This window comes from Maylandia zebra, linkage group LG8 (genome assembly GCF_041146795.1).
Source record: "Maylandia zebra isolate NMK-2024a linkage group LG8, Mzebra_GT3a, whole genome shotgun sequence".
NCBI lineage: Eukaryota > Metazoa > Chordata > Actinopteri > Cichliformes > Cichlidae > Maylandia > Maylandia zebra.
In genome coordinates, this window is record NC_135174.1 from 8405545 (window position 1) to 8419075 (window position 13531).

Genomic DNA, 13531 nt, shown 5'->3' on the forward strand with positions numbered 1-13531 from the left:
GAATACCTGAAACAGTAGTTAGTTGCAGTGCAAGCTAATCATGCAATCCATTATATAGGTGATAGCAGGACGTGAGTCAAACTTTACTTTTTACTGTCCAATCAGAAGTGAAAGATGAAGAGAAGATGAGGCTGACAGACTAAAGAGTTGAACATGTTGATGCCTTACTTCTAAAATCTACATGTCTATGCATAAGAACAATCCAGGCAACCATGATTTTAAAAATTGCTTTGGTAAACTATACTATGAGGTGGTGCATCAAACTTGCTAAAATCAGCTTTTACGAGTTGATTCTCCAAGACTGGTGAGATTAAAGCTAACAACAAAAAAGGCATTTAATGTTGTTACTCTCCAGCATGGTGTTGATCAATAGGCTGTGTTGGCTGATGAGGTCACCTGGCAAGTTGTTGCTGAACAATAACTTCAGTACAGCTAGCAAAGCCAACACTGCTAAAGTTAGCTAGTTTATGCTAACGCTTGAAAACAATATTTAAAATAAGTCATGTAAAAAAAATCGCACCATAGGAGTAGAGGCAGCTCAGACTTGTTCCATTAGTTGCTGTTTTGGTTGACTGCTTGTTTTCCTGAAGCTCTAAATTGGAAGTGAACAGTGTTGGCAAGTTAGCATACGACAATGAGCTCCATCATCTGCATCGATGGAAAATATGCTGGGTTGAAATAAACACCTTAAGATGACTCTTACTGTGAACTGGCACTACAAATAAAATTAATGCACTAAGATTGTCTCTGGCTAGACTTAGGTTGTCTAAGGTCTTGCAACTGTTAGCAGGAAGTACCTCAGTTTTGTGTCCTCACTTCAGAAAGTAAGGATAGTTATAGTGTTTGTGTTCCTTTATTTAATTTTAGCAACTACTTCAGCACATACAGATGTGGACCCTTGACAGTGTTATGTCAGCAACAACAGATGTTAACATTACATCCACAAATGCCCCACAAACTGTTTCATAGTTACTAGTTATGGAACTTGGCAACAAAGGAAACCACTCGAAGGTAAAGTTTTTCTTTGCCACACCTGTTCACAGGTCAGTTGGTATCTTACTTTTCAACAGTCTTGTCTGTTTTAAAAGTAATTTGACTCCCATCCTGACACGATGCTCTGCTGAGTATTTACACACAGAGGCCTGCGTTCATGTCCACAAACACATGGTACTGGTATTCGAATCACGCAAAGGAATGCCTCTGCACATCTTGATTACTCGTCAAGAGCTGCGGCACTGCACTCTTGGGTGCAATATTGTATCTAATAACTGCTTTGACACTTGAGGATTTGTGAGTGAGCCATGTCAAGTCATTAGGGAGTGTTTTAAGTGCACTCAACATTGGTGATTAAGTGCACTTAACGCATAAAGGCTCCGTTCAGGGGGTGATGAGAGGGCGTGCAATGTTGGCACCCGCTTGACGCATTGATAACACGCAATCCAGATTTCTGTACTCGCTGATGTCTGTCTGAGCCTGGCGGACACGTGTGTTTATCCCTGTTCTCAGGCAATGTGAGAAGTAACACAGGCGTTCACACACACACAGGGGGCTGTTAAGCTGGTGTGTGGTGCCACTGTTTAGGCTGGGAGGTTCATGAAACACTGAATCCATGTTGAAACTCAGAGGACAAAAAAATGTGTTATGGGTTTAAGTGTGCCCATAAAGGGGAATTACATCTGAGAGATAGACTCACATGGTGGCATATAAACAAAGTTGAAAGTTATTATAAGCAGGTACATGAAAAATATCATAAACAGCAAATACACGCATAAATGGACCGTAGCATTACCCGCTCATGCTGTCTCACTGTAGCTGCATACACTATGAGGTGCACTGGGAGACATAATCACAGCAATGGGGGGAGACAGTGGGACTTCCTTGTGTCACAGAAGGAGGCAGTGGGAGAAAGAGATAAGAAGCAGACAGATGACGGAGATGGAAATTAGTGGTGGATTGCCGAGCAGGAGGAGGAGAAATGCCAGTAGTTCGCAAACAACAGGAATCCAATCCAGATGTTACTGCCAAGAGAAAAAGAATGGGTAAACGCACGAGAAACAGACAGAAGACAAAAAGCTGAGGTCCCAGCTTGGATTTATTAAAAAAACACTTTATTTATAAAAAGAAACACTTTATTTGCACGTTAGCATCTGTTGAAAAGATTAAACCAGTTTGATCACATTTATTTACATCTAGAATGAGGATTTTAAGAAAGGAACTTCGCTTTCCAGCCAGTGGAGACCTGTTGACATTGGTAGTGTTAATTAAACATAAATAAAGAGTAAATATACAAAGGGATAGTTTGAGAATTGTATTGGAGACAATCCAGGTCTTTAAAAACATAAAGAGCTTAATTTACTGCCTCTAAATTTAGGTTATTGTTCTCGGCCCTAAAAATCTTAGAAATATGGCATCCAACTAGATGCTAACTCTGGATGGTGTTGCCTTGACCTCCAGTAACACTGAAAAGCCATTTTTGAAGTCGTTTTGTCCTTCAATGCAGATGTTAAACAAATATGTCGGACTGCTTTCTTCTGTTTCCTGAGCCTGGTTCAGCTGGAGGTTTCTTGCTCATATGGGGTCATATGATTGTGAGGGGTTTCTCTGTTTTATTTTTATTATTGTTAATGTTGTTATTCCTGTAACAACATTGAATTGTTGTTACGGTGAAGAAAAGTATGTTTGCAGTATTTGTGCAAAGACTGTATGTAAAAGATGGACGTAGCCACTAGAGATGGAACTCACCAGAGTCCCAACAAGCTTCACAATGCTTCAGTAATAATGCAATATTCTTGTGATTTCTAACATGTTGCAGTACTTGGAATACTGTACTAACAAATATGCAATTTATTACCTTTTTTCAACTGCAAATGATATCCTGCCATCAATGTTGCCATAAGACAAAGTCAGTCTGATACCAGTCAGCGTTGAATGGGGTCAAGTTGACAGTTGCATGCAATCTGTTTCTGATAATACAGCAATTAACTGTGTTATCTAGTCAAAAATCACATATTTGTTGCTGTTTATAGTCACAAACATCCACATTTAAGAGAAATTCACATTCAACTGTTGCATTTGTGCTCAGCAGATTTCCTGTTCTATAGAAATATAAGCAGAATACAGCCAGTTAACACCTGCAAAGCCAGGCTTCTACCTTTCTACCTTTAAAACCCGGAGAGCAGCCAAATGGCTGGTAGGCTTTTAGCTAAGCTTTAGCTTCAGCCAAGTGGAAGCTAAATTGGCTAGTCATTCATATGTATATTAGGTTGTTACCTGGGAATTCTGGAGGGAGGGGAGTGGGGGTTTGAGTGGATTGAGGAATTTCCCTGCGAATCTTGTTGACTGTGCCGAGGATGGTGGTTTTCCGTCTAAGAAGTTTTTGCGCAAGTGAAAGCGATGTGAAAAAATTGTCCGTGGTAACATTTCTGCCCTTGTCTAGGAATGGTTCCATCAGCCTCATTACTACATTTTCAGAAAGTCTCTCCCCAGTGGGACGATTGGGGTCCTTGCCAAGATATGGGAAGACATTGCAAATGTACTTGGATTTTAGGTCGCAAGCCACCCAAAACTTGATCCCAAACTTGTCAGGTTTACTTGCAATATACTGCAGGAAACAGCACCGAGTCTTTGATGGGAAAAGCTGTGAACTTCCTTTTGTGTTTCATCTTGATGCATTCTCATCCAGGGAAATAAATCTCCAAAAGTCACCAACTTGGAGTGTTTCAGTTTGCCATCTTAGGGAGAAATCAACACACATGGGTGTATGTCCTTTGTTGCTGAGATTTATTGATAAAAACAGTACAAAAAACCAACCCTTTGTACACATATTTACAAATGGCCTGCTGAGTTGAGTTGAGTTGAGTGCCCTCGACTTGTGCTCATTTACAAAGACTCATTCATACGTGTTGGGAATGTGTCTGTATTTATTAGTTAGGCAGCATTTATTTACAAACTTTTGACAACCAGAGTGATCGCAGTCAGTCTGCAACTGTTTGCAGAAAGGTTGCCTCCTATCAGGCAACCTGTTATCCTTCTTCTTGCATTCAAAGTGGTTGTGAGTGTGCAATTTCCTTAAGCTCTAAATGTTATTTCACTGGAATACAATTTACAGGCAGGCAGCAATTTTTATTTTGTAGATGCACAGAGTTATCTGTCCTATTTTTTTTTTCATTTGACTGAGCCATTAGCTTAGAGGTAGCTGCGTCAAGCTAAGTATGTCCAGTTTTGTTTTTTTTGGTTTAACGGATTTAATGTAAGTTTGTGAGTTAGTGATTGAGACCTCTTATTCATGGTATTCCCAGAGTATTTTAACGACATGGTCACCATGCAATTAATTTTAAGCCTCAATAATCTTTAATAAATAATCTTTAATCTTCAATAGCTATGAAAATCAATCACCTACATATTAGTCAGAAAGGTGAAAACTGCTTTGTATGGCAGTCTTTAAGCATTGCATCTGCTCTAAAGTTGGAAAGTTTTTCACAAACAGAGTCTATAGGGATTGGAACCATCAGAGGTTCATCCCCACTGCCGTCATTCCTCAGCCCGGGAGGACGCTGCTTGGATTCATATGAAAATGCTGTGCTAATGCATGCACGGCGTCTGTATTATCATGAACACGTGCATGCAGGGTCAACATTCTGTACATTTGAATATGTGTAATAGGTTTACATTTGACTAATTAATTGCTACTTAATCATAAACAATCCCATAGAGAGAGTTTAAAGTACAAAGCTTTTACAATAGCTGTTACAAACAGTCTGTGTCTGGTTAGTCTTTACAGGGTCTGTCTGGTGCCCAGGAAGTGAAGGCTTTTCCATATCTGGCAGCAGCCACAGTGCTTTGTTTGGAATAAATATAGAAGGATGAAGAGCGTTACCTGCCACCTACGCAATATCAAAAGACAAAGACTTTACAGTACAGCCAGCACTCTTTCTATTGGCAAATGATCTCTGGAAAATGAAGGGCAAAAGCAGCGTAGCAATGAACAGAATGAGCAACAGCAGTGCATGCAAAACATGAATGAAATGTTGGCCCTGTTAGGACTGTTTTTTAAGCTGTGATACGCCCATTAGTTGGTTTCAATTTGCCAAAGGATACTGTATGACTCGGGTCGCTACTTTTATTTCAGCCATATTTTGATTTGATTTTCTCACATACCCCACCACTCCCAGCCGCCGCAAGTTCTCCCGCTGCCATTCGTTGGTCCATTTCACACTTTTGTGGCTGTCACGCCGAATGAAAGCCAATTTCGTGACGCCTGTCTGAACTGGAATTAGGCCGGATGATATGACATAATTAACTTTTTTGCTTTGTTTTCCCCTAATGTAAAAGTCCCATTATTCTTTGGATGCGTGCCAAAAAGTTTGCAGAGAATTTAAAGTGGGGTTAAAGTATTCTGTCTGTCTCTTTAAGTCTTTTCCCGGGGAGAGGATGCAGTGGAGGGTAAAAATTAGGGAGTGTGTGAGCAGTGAGCCGTTCACCACAGGTCACTGGTGTCTATTCCCTCAGAGGCAGACGCGTTTGTGTGTTCGTGTGTGTGTTCGTGTGTGTGTTAGGCTTCTCTGGTCTCCGCATGGACGTACAGCCAGTGAACCACAGTGGCACACCGCGCACAGAGCGACACATTTTCTTTCTAGTAAACACGCAGCTTTAGAGGAAACCTCAGAGACTTGCTTCGATGCCTGCGATTGATGTAGTACCTGCACGGCTTTGGCTGCATGTTTGGACATCGCATCTCATCGTGTTCATCGAGACCACGCTCCACTGATGTGTAATACAAGTTTTGGTAAATCAATATCCAGATTGCAGAGCCTGTAATCGTGTACTGCACCACCAGAACTGTACGCTCCAGTGGGAACGCCTCACGCCAGCGTGTCCTGTTGACTTTGATGAATATGAATGAGGTGTGTGTGTGTGTGTGTGTGTGTGTGTGTGTGTGTGTGTAGGCCTGGTTGGATCAAACACTAGAGAAGATTGAGCTGGCTGACATCCGCTCAGTGTCACTTTAAAGAGTCCCCAAAGGCTTGGTCTCATGTTGTATTTGTTCCAGTATGCATGAACACTGTACATTATCATGACTGTGTGCTGTGCGTCTTTAGTTGGATGTGTTAAAACCTGTGTGTGTGTGCGCGTGTTTGTGAGAGAGATTGGGAGACTTAACAGAGTCATAACAGGGGTTTCTTATGTTACAGACTCTGCAGGCATGCATTGACTGTCTAACGTAAAATAGATGAGTTATTACTCCCCGGTGGAGACAGGAGAAATGGGTCCTTTCAGCAGAATAAAACAGAACGGAGATGGAAAGATGGGGTGTTAGAGGAGAAAGCAATTCAGTCGTTTGAGGCTCAGCGTGGCGGTAAATGTCTCTGCTCTTCCTCATTTCACACAACGCTTATTTTCTTTTGGTCATGCATCTCGGGTTGTAACATCTGTCAATAGCTGGACCGTCATGTTGTTTCTTCCGACAGGCTGTTGCTCCCTGTTATCTAACGGCTCTATATGCAAAGCATTTTGGGGCTGAAAGACGACTAAAAGGGCTCAATGGAGCTTTCGTATGTAGCCTTTATGTAGGCGTACGTAAACCCTTCACAGCTAGTTATGCATGACGAAATCAGAGTAAACGCATAGTTATTTTAAGTTTCACTGGAGTTGTGTGATTCAGCATACAGTACGATGTAATTTTGCTGAAATCAAAATCTCAGGTCAAGTCAACAATAGAAGGCTGAACTTGAAGGGTTGTCAAAGAAATAAATCCTTGTTTATGTTTCTCTAATATACATTGTAGTTTTTTGCAGTGTGAATCGTTTCTGGGCAACCTGCAGGAAATTTCAAACACTGAATTATGACGAGAGTTCTCTTGAGCTACATGATGGTGTCATTTGGGGCTTGAGGTTGAACTGAGTGAAACTCCTCCTCATGTCAGTGTAGAGAAGTTGAATTAGATATATCTGAGATATTTTAATAAAGGAGGATGAAGTGCAATTTCAACAATACATCTAGGTTTGTCTGTGTGATAAAGAAATGGAATAACTCTAAAACAGTTTCCTGCTGACTGGTATCAAAGCTTTTCGACTAAAGCACGGCGGCCGTCTTGTTAATTCTAGTCCTGATTAGAATCTAGAAGCACTATAAAGGACTATATGTGCCGCGGTATGACAGGTTGCTAACATATAAGTGTGTTATTCTCAGTCAGATCCGCCACTCCTCATCACAGTGAGAATTCAACAAGTACTGTCTATCTTTTATATACGGTCTATGATTGGCCCTATAATTCCTAGTTGATGCTACTGCTCAAAACAAGGCCTCAGGTTTCAGGCCGTAAACAAATACTCCATGACAATATATCTATATAATCCACATCATACTATCACATGTCAGTTTATGGCCAGTGTGGTCCCTTTCATAGAAGAGTTCCAGCATCCAGACAGTTCAGATTAAATTTAGATCAAACACTGAACACAATGTTTTGGGGTTTTTTTCTTCTGTCTTTTCTTTTGGGAGATTATGCATCACTAAGCAATCTGCTCTGAGGCTCGTCTGCCTCTTTGGAGTCAATGAGTGGTGCGTAAAACATCTGGAGTGATGTATGGTCAGCATTAGGGAGTGAACCCGGGGCAGTTATTTGTTTCACAGCCGTCTGATAGGTTGTAACCCTGGAAATAGCAGTGTGACCCTTGTGTGTTGAGCATGGGGCGAGGTTTTAGGGGTTTTTTTATGCAGACGACATGAATGATTTCCAAAAATAGAACTGAATAAGATTTGAAATTGTAAACAGACTCGCATGCATCGATTCCCACGTGAATCTCCATGTTTTACTTGCAGTGAACTTTGGCGCTAGCTTCTCTTTAAGCTAACAGGATTTGATATATTTATACATTTCTCTCTTCATCTTGCAATGACTCATGTATCAGTGGGTGTCCTGAACCTTGATCTCCTTCCAGAAATTTTCTTGATTTCCTCTTTATTTTTTTTATTTTACTTTGAGCTGTATCCTTTTCCCTTTTCATTTCCGACTCTTCCTCCCTCCTGTTCATTTATTTATTGATTTTCATATTTTGAGAGTCAAAGTTCTCTTCTTGTACTTTCCTGTCCTCATTCCTCCGCTTGTTTTTGTCTGGAGTCCAGTTTGATAATGATTTGGAGTACCGAGGCTCAGTCAGAGAGCCAGACAGACGGTAATGAGGGCAGGAATACTGATTAATGCAATCAGCGGTTTGTTTTGACTGAATGACGTTTCTAGCTCGAGTCTCAGTTAAGGACGAAAAGGTGCATCTTTCTTCACCTTTAGACAATAATTCTGATGGTAAAGGAGCCAAACGGGACAGACATCATTAGTCCCAGGGTCCATTTTGGATGTTGAGCATCTGAGTTGCTGAAGTGCCCTTAAGCAAAACATTAAATCCTTGGCAGCTCCAAGGAGGTTGTTATCTCTTTCTTGAGCCATGGGGAGCCTGACCTTCTAGAGACAGGCTAAAGAGAAAAGAGGATCCCTCTGCAGGAATTAATAAAATATCACGCTCCTGTCAAAGGTTCTCAGTGGGATATTTTTAAACATCAAACATATTGTATGACTAATAGTAGAGCCAGAGTCTGGCGTGAATGTCGGCCACTAAAGTAGCAAGAAAGTGCTGTATGGGAATGCAGGTACTCTCCATCAGGAGAACTGTCATGAAGGTGCGTATATAGAAGTGTATTATAGACATATTAAAATTGTCTACAGACATTCAGGTTGAAGCCTGCTGACACTTACTTGTAGTTGTAAGTATATTTTCTTTGTTCCCTGGTGTTTTGTTTTGCCATGGTGTGGTGTAGAGCCTAATAAAGCGAGCCTTTATTGGATTATTTTCCTCTGAATTTACCAAATCCAAAACAAGAACAGAGATCCAAGAGAACATGAGGAGTGAAAGTGAAAAAAGGAAAAAGCACTACAGGGAGTTAAATGGATGATCTGACAAAAGACGAAAAGAAAAGATGTTATATACAAAAGAGATTGATTAGTGACACAAGAGAGGAACCAGACACAGGGGAAAGCAGTCAAGAACAGCTGAAAGTAGTCAATCACACAGGAGGGAAACAAAAGCAGGAAACCTTAAAACAAAATTAAATGGGAAAGAATTGAGCACTGACTGAGACTTAAAAAATAATAAAAGGGAAAATAAAAACCAACAATCAACAAGACAGAGGCCAGTCGATGTTAGGGGAAAACAGTGGTTTGAGACCAAAATTATTTCAACCACATTAGTGCTTGGGATCTCATTGGCTTTGAAAATGGATACCAGGTCTGCAACCAGTTGCTGTCTTTAAATCATCTTTGGCACACCAAGAACGCTATAAAACGATATTAAGATGCAGTCAGTCTGCTGACATTTTGCAACTTATTGGGGTCAAGTTGGCAAATGGTGCAGTTATGTACAAACATTTGCAAAGCTGATCGTTTTGCTTGCCACCAGGCGATGAGGTAGATCGCCTCATCTCCTTGCAATCAGTCTCAGACTGTTCCACTTTTTCTCAGTCACAAGGATGTTGCTATCCTATTTTGAACCTAGTCTAACGGAGCCATTAAGCAAAAATAAATAAATAAGAGAATTACAATAAAATACCAGATCTATAACAGGTTTCTGTTATTTTTGACAATCCTGTCGCAGAGAACCACTTCTCTAGCACCTCCATATGGTTATCAGCCATATTTGAGTAAAATATCCAGCCCCTACTTAAGTCTTGCTTGTAAAATACTCCTATTTGGTAAATGTCACTGTCATTACATTTCTAACACACTTGTTGTGGGCAAAACACACCTGATTAGGATGTTTAGAGGTGAAGGTGAGATGTCACATCATGATTTGACACAATTACATAGTTAACCTTACTGGGTGTGCTTAAATACCATTGTATAATATATAATGGTAACTGTTGTAATATGGATGCATGTAAGCCTAAACTACAGTCTTTCCTAAACCAAACCTAGTAGCCTAAATCTGAAATTTAATCTGCTCCCCAAAGGATGAACCATACATTAAGAGATTTGGTGATCCTCAACAGAAGGTCAAAAGTCAACGTAGATCAAGTCACAAAATCAAATTACAAATGCAAATCAAAATAAAATGGCATGTTAGCATCACATTAATATTACTCTCTGCAAAATTGAAGACTTTGAATGATGTTTATTTGAAAAACAATGACCATCAATACATATCGGCTCTTGGTCCAGTATTTGGATCATTACATTTAAGGTATATTTTCAAAGAAAACTACTGTCAGACATGATTGCCTCTTAATCAACCACAGCTTTGCAGTTCTCATAACTCACTTACATCATACGCCTTGTATTTTTGTCTCTTTCTGTCTATGCAGGATTTTGATGACTTCATCTTTGCATTCTTTGCCATCGAGATGGTGATCAAGATGGTGGCTCTAGGGATTTTTGGCAAGAAGTGTTACCTTGGAGACACGTGGAACCGTTTGGATTTCTTCATAGTGCTGGCTGGGTGAGTTACACAATTACACTCGCAAACACAAACACACAGGTGGCCAAGCATAACCGTGCATAAACACCGGAGGCTCGCGCAAGGAGCAGCACGCACACATGCAACAAATTTGGACAATAATCAATGTGCAAGGCGGAATCTGGGAAAGCGGTGACAGATTCAAGAACAAGGATAGAATCTGGGGAGCACAAAAAGATGTTTTGAGCTTCTAGATGTAATTGTGTCACAGGAAGCCAAGACGCTGCAGGCAGAGGATCAAACAGTATTAGATCTGAAGCATGAACCTGGTAGAGCAAGCCTTCTAACTCGCACGAGCTTTGCTGGATTTGCCCTTAAATAAATTTACTTTAAGTATTCCGTTAGAGGCTTTTAACTTGAAATCAATACCACGAACCCTCTTAAATTCTTTAGTGTTCAGATTGTGTAGAAGCTGATGAATGCATGTCGATTTCTTTTCTAATTATTATTATTTCAACTTTTACAGCACTTACAAATCTGCCCTTGCTCTATAGCACATTTATATACATTTTAATTACTATACCGCGCTCATAAAATCAAGCGACACATGCCCACACACCAATGCACACACACTGTAATTTGATTAAACATGTTACAGAACATAGCCTGCTGCTTTCAGTCTGACATTTTCATCATACTACATCCCCCGCTGGTTTATAATGCCATCCTTCTGCCACAGCTTCTGTTGTCCATCAGTGGAAACGGGACACATTTCCTTTTGTGTGTGTGTGTGTGCGCGCGAGTGCACATTGTCCTTAAGCATATACACATATATATATATATATGTGTGTGTGTGTGTGTGTGTGCATACTGTATACAGAGATATAGAGAGAGCGAGATCATTCCCTTTATTTTACACTGAGCTACTGTTCCACAACTGAAGTGATGCCTTGGGTTATGTCTGCTCTCAGCTCACATTCAGTTAATTCCCGTGGTTTCCTTTCACTCCTCTTCTCTCTACCTGAATCATATACGTGAGTGGAAGCCTTTATATGATTATGGTAAGAGCTGCGTCCTTCTCGGTCATCATGACTCAGGGAGAATCTGACTCAGTGCCAACGCAACAGAAGGAACTTGATGGGAAACACCTCAGCGTTTGATACGGAGGCATTTATCTCCTGAGTGATGGGGAGGTCGTTAAAAGCAGCTCAGGCTATAGCAGCGACTGAAACATCTGCGGGGGTGACATTGCATCGTTGCAGGGAAGGCTGTATCCTGTATCCTAGGATATCGCATAGGATTACGCATCTGCTGAAGTATTCCAGTGTGAATTTTTGTATACGACTTTTGTAATAGATAACCCAGTTTATTTTTATTGCTTGTATAATCTTTTATTATTTTTCCAAGCATACATGGAACAGCAGACATCCCACAAAAACCTGAAACCTGAAACAGAGAGAGACATCTACATACCGGAAACAATTCATTTAATTAATCAGTTGTAAAATTTATGGCCCATATTAAATGCACAATTTTAATTTTAACTGGTTGATTTTAGCTGTGTGTAATAAAAGTAGTGGAATGAAAATCAGGTCCTGCTTTGCATGCAATCAGTTGATTGAAAATCCACTATCAGCTGAAAACACCCGCGAACCTCTGTTGGAGACAAACTTCATTTCTGTTCCCTCATCCCGATCAAGGGTTCAGTCAAGACCTCTACATTCCAAAAATGCTTTTTTAAATTTGCGGTGTGTGTATATATACATATATATATATATATATATATATATATATATATATGAAAGAGCAACATTTTATCAAATGCAACATGAAATTTAGATTGTGTAAAATGCAGGTTGCAAAGCAGCTTGCAGATATGTAATACCCTATCTGAAGTAATATCTATATTTAGTGGGATGATAAAATTCAAAAAGCATAACCTCTGAATTGGAATACATATTGTTATGTGAAACCAGTACAAGTAACTTGAAACTTTAACTTTTGGACTTAAGTATGCACTGTCACAGATCTTGTATGCATTGTGTTTTTGTCCTCCATTGCTGCTGAACTAGAGTATAAAAAGGGAAATGTTCAAAAATCGTGCTAGGATATATATATATGTGCACATATCACAATCATGGACAGACTGTGATTAAGGTGGTTTGGTCTTGCAGCCTGCCCTCGCAAGTGTTAAGGATCTTGGTTTCCGGAAGAATAATTGATGGAAACGTTTGGCATCAGAAGAGTGTGTGTTTTTATCAGAGCATGCACAATATGGAAAGTGGCAGAAAACCAGTCTTATTTGCATGTCTGTAGCTGATGGTGTCTGCACGTATGTTGGCTTACATCACAGAGTGTGGGCGTTGAGTGTATGTTAATATGTTTAGCTGTTTTCATGGGTTCTAGTATTTCTGAACAAATAAAAAAAAACCTCATCTGTATGGAGAGCCCCCAGACTTGCAGAGACAATGGTAACCAAGGTAACGGCTGGTTGTCGAGCATTTGATATATCCTGGCAACAGTTGTTAAGTCTGCGGAGGAAGGCTCTGATGAACTGTTTGTTTCTTTCCTAGACGATAATTACAGCTAAGCTGCTTTTTCAGCAGGTCTGGACTGTCTTCTGCTAATCACCTCCCTGTCAGGAGGGAATGATGGAGGGATGGCTCCACGGAGCAGGTGGAAGGTGTAGAAAGGCAGATAGATGTGCAGGGGAAGAGTTTCTGATTTGTGAAAGCAGAGTGTTAAATAGATACCGTACCGCATTTGCATGATAAAGAGGGAGACTAGTAGATTGGAGCTTTCTGTCTTAATACGTTCAGAATCATTTGCATGGGACTTGAACACAACAGCATTTGTACAAAATGTGAACGGTAGATGGGTGTTGTTTTATTTCTTTCTGTTTCAGAGCATGAAGAAAAGTCAGTGTAGTCACATTGAATGTGCCAGACCTGACCTAACCACAGACCGTATATAAAAGATTGGAAGTAGATACCCTGACATTACCCACTGGTTAGTTAACCCTGGACATTTTCACTGTCATCCTCTTGATGTTTTGAAATTGAGGGGAAACAGCACGTTCATGTGGTTTT

The 13531-nt window shown here is 40.3% G+C and overlaps 1 protein-coding gene across 10 annotated transcripts in view; it reads left to right on the forward strand.

Annotated features, from left to right (window-relative positions):
* The window catches only part of cacna1g (calcium channel, voltage-dependent, T type, alpha 1G subunit), a 207819-nt gene that overhangs the window by 15260 nt on the left and 179028 nt on the right, over window positions 1–13531 (forward strand). For all 10 annotated transcript variants that reach the window (XM_004557531.5, XM_023153368.3, XM_023153369.3 and 7 more), the window contains exon 2: window positions 10351–10484. In XM_004557531.5, coding sequence (XP_004557588.3) covers window positions 10351–10484 — 134 coding nt within the window. The remainder of the gene's footprint in view (window positions 1–10350; window positions 10485–13531) is intronic.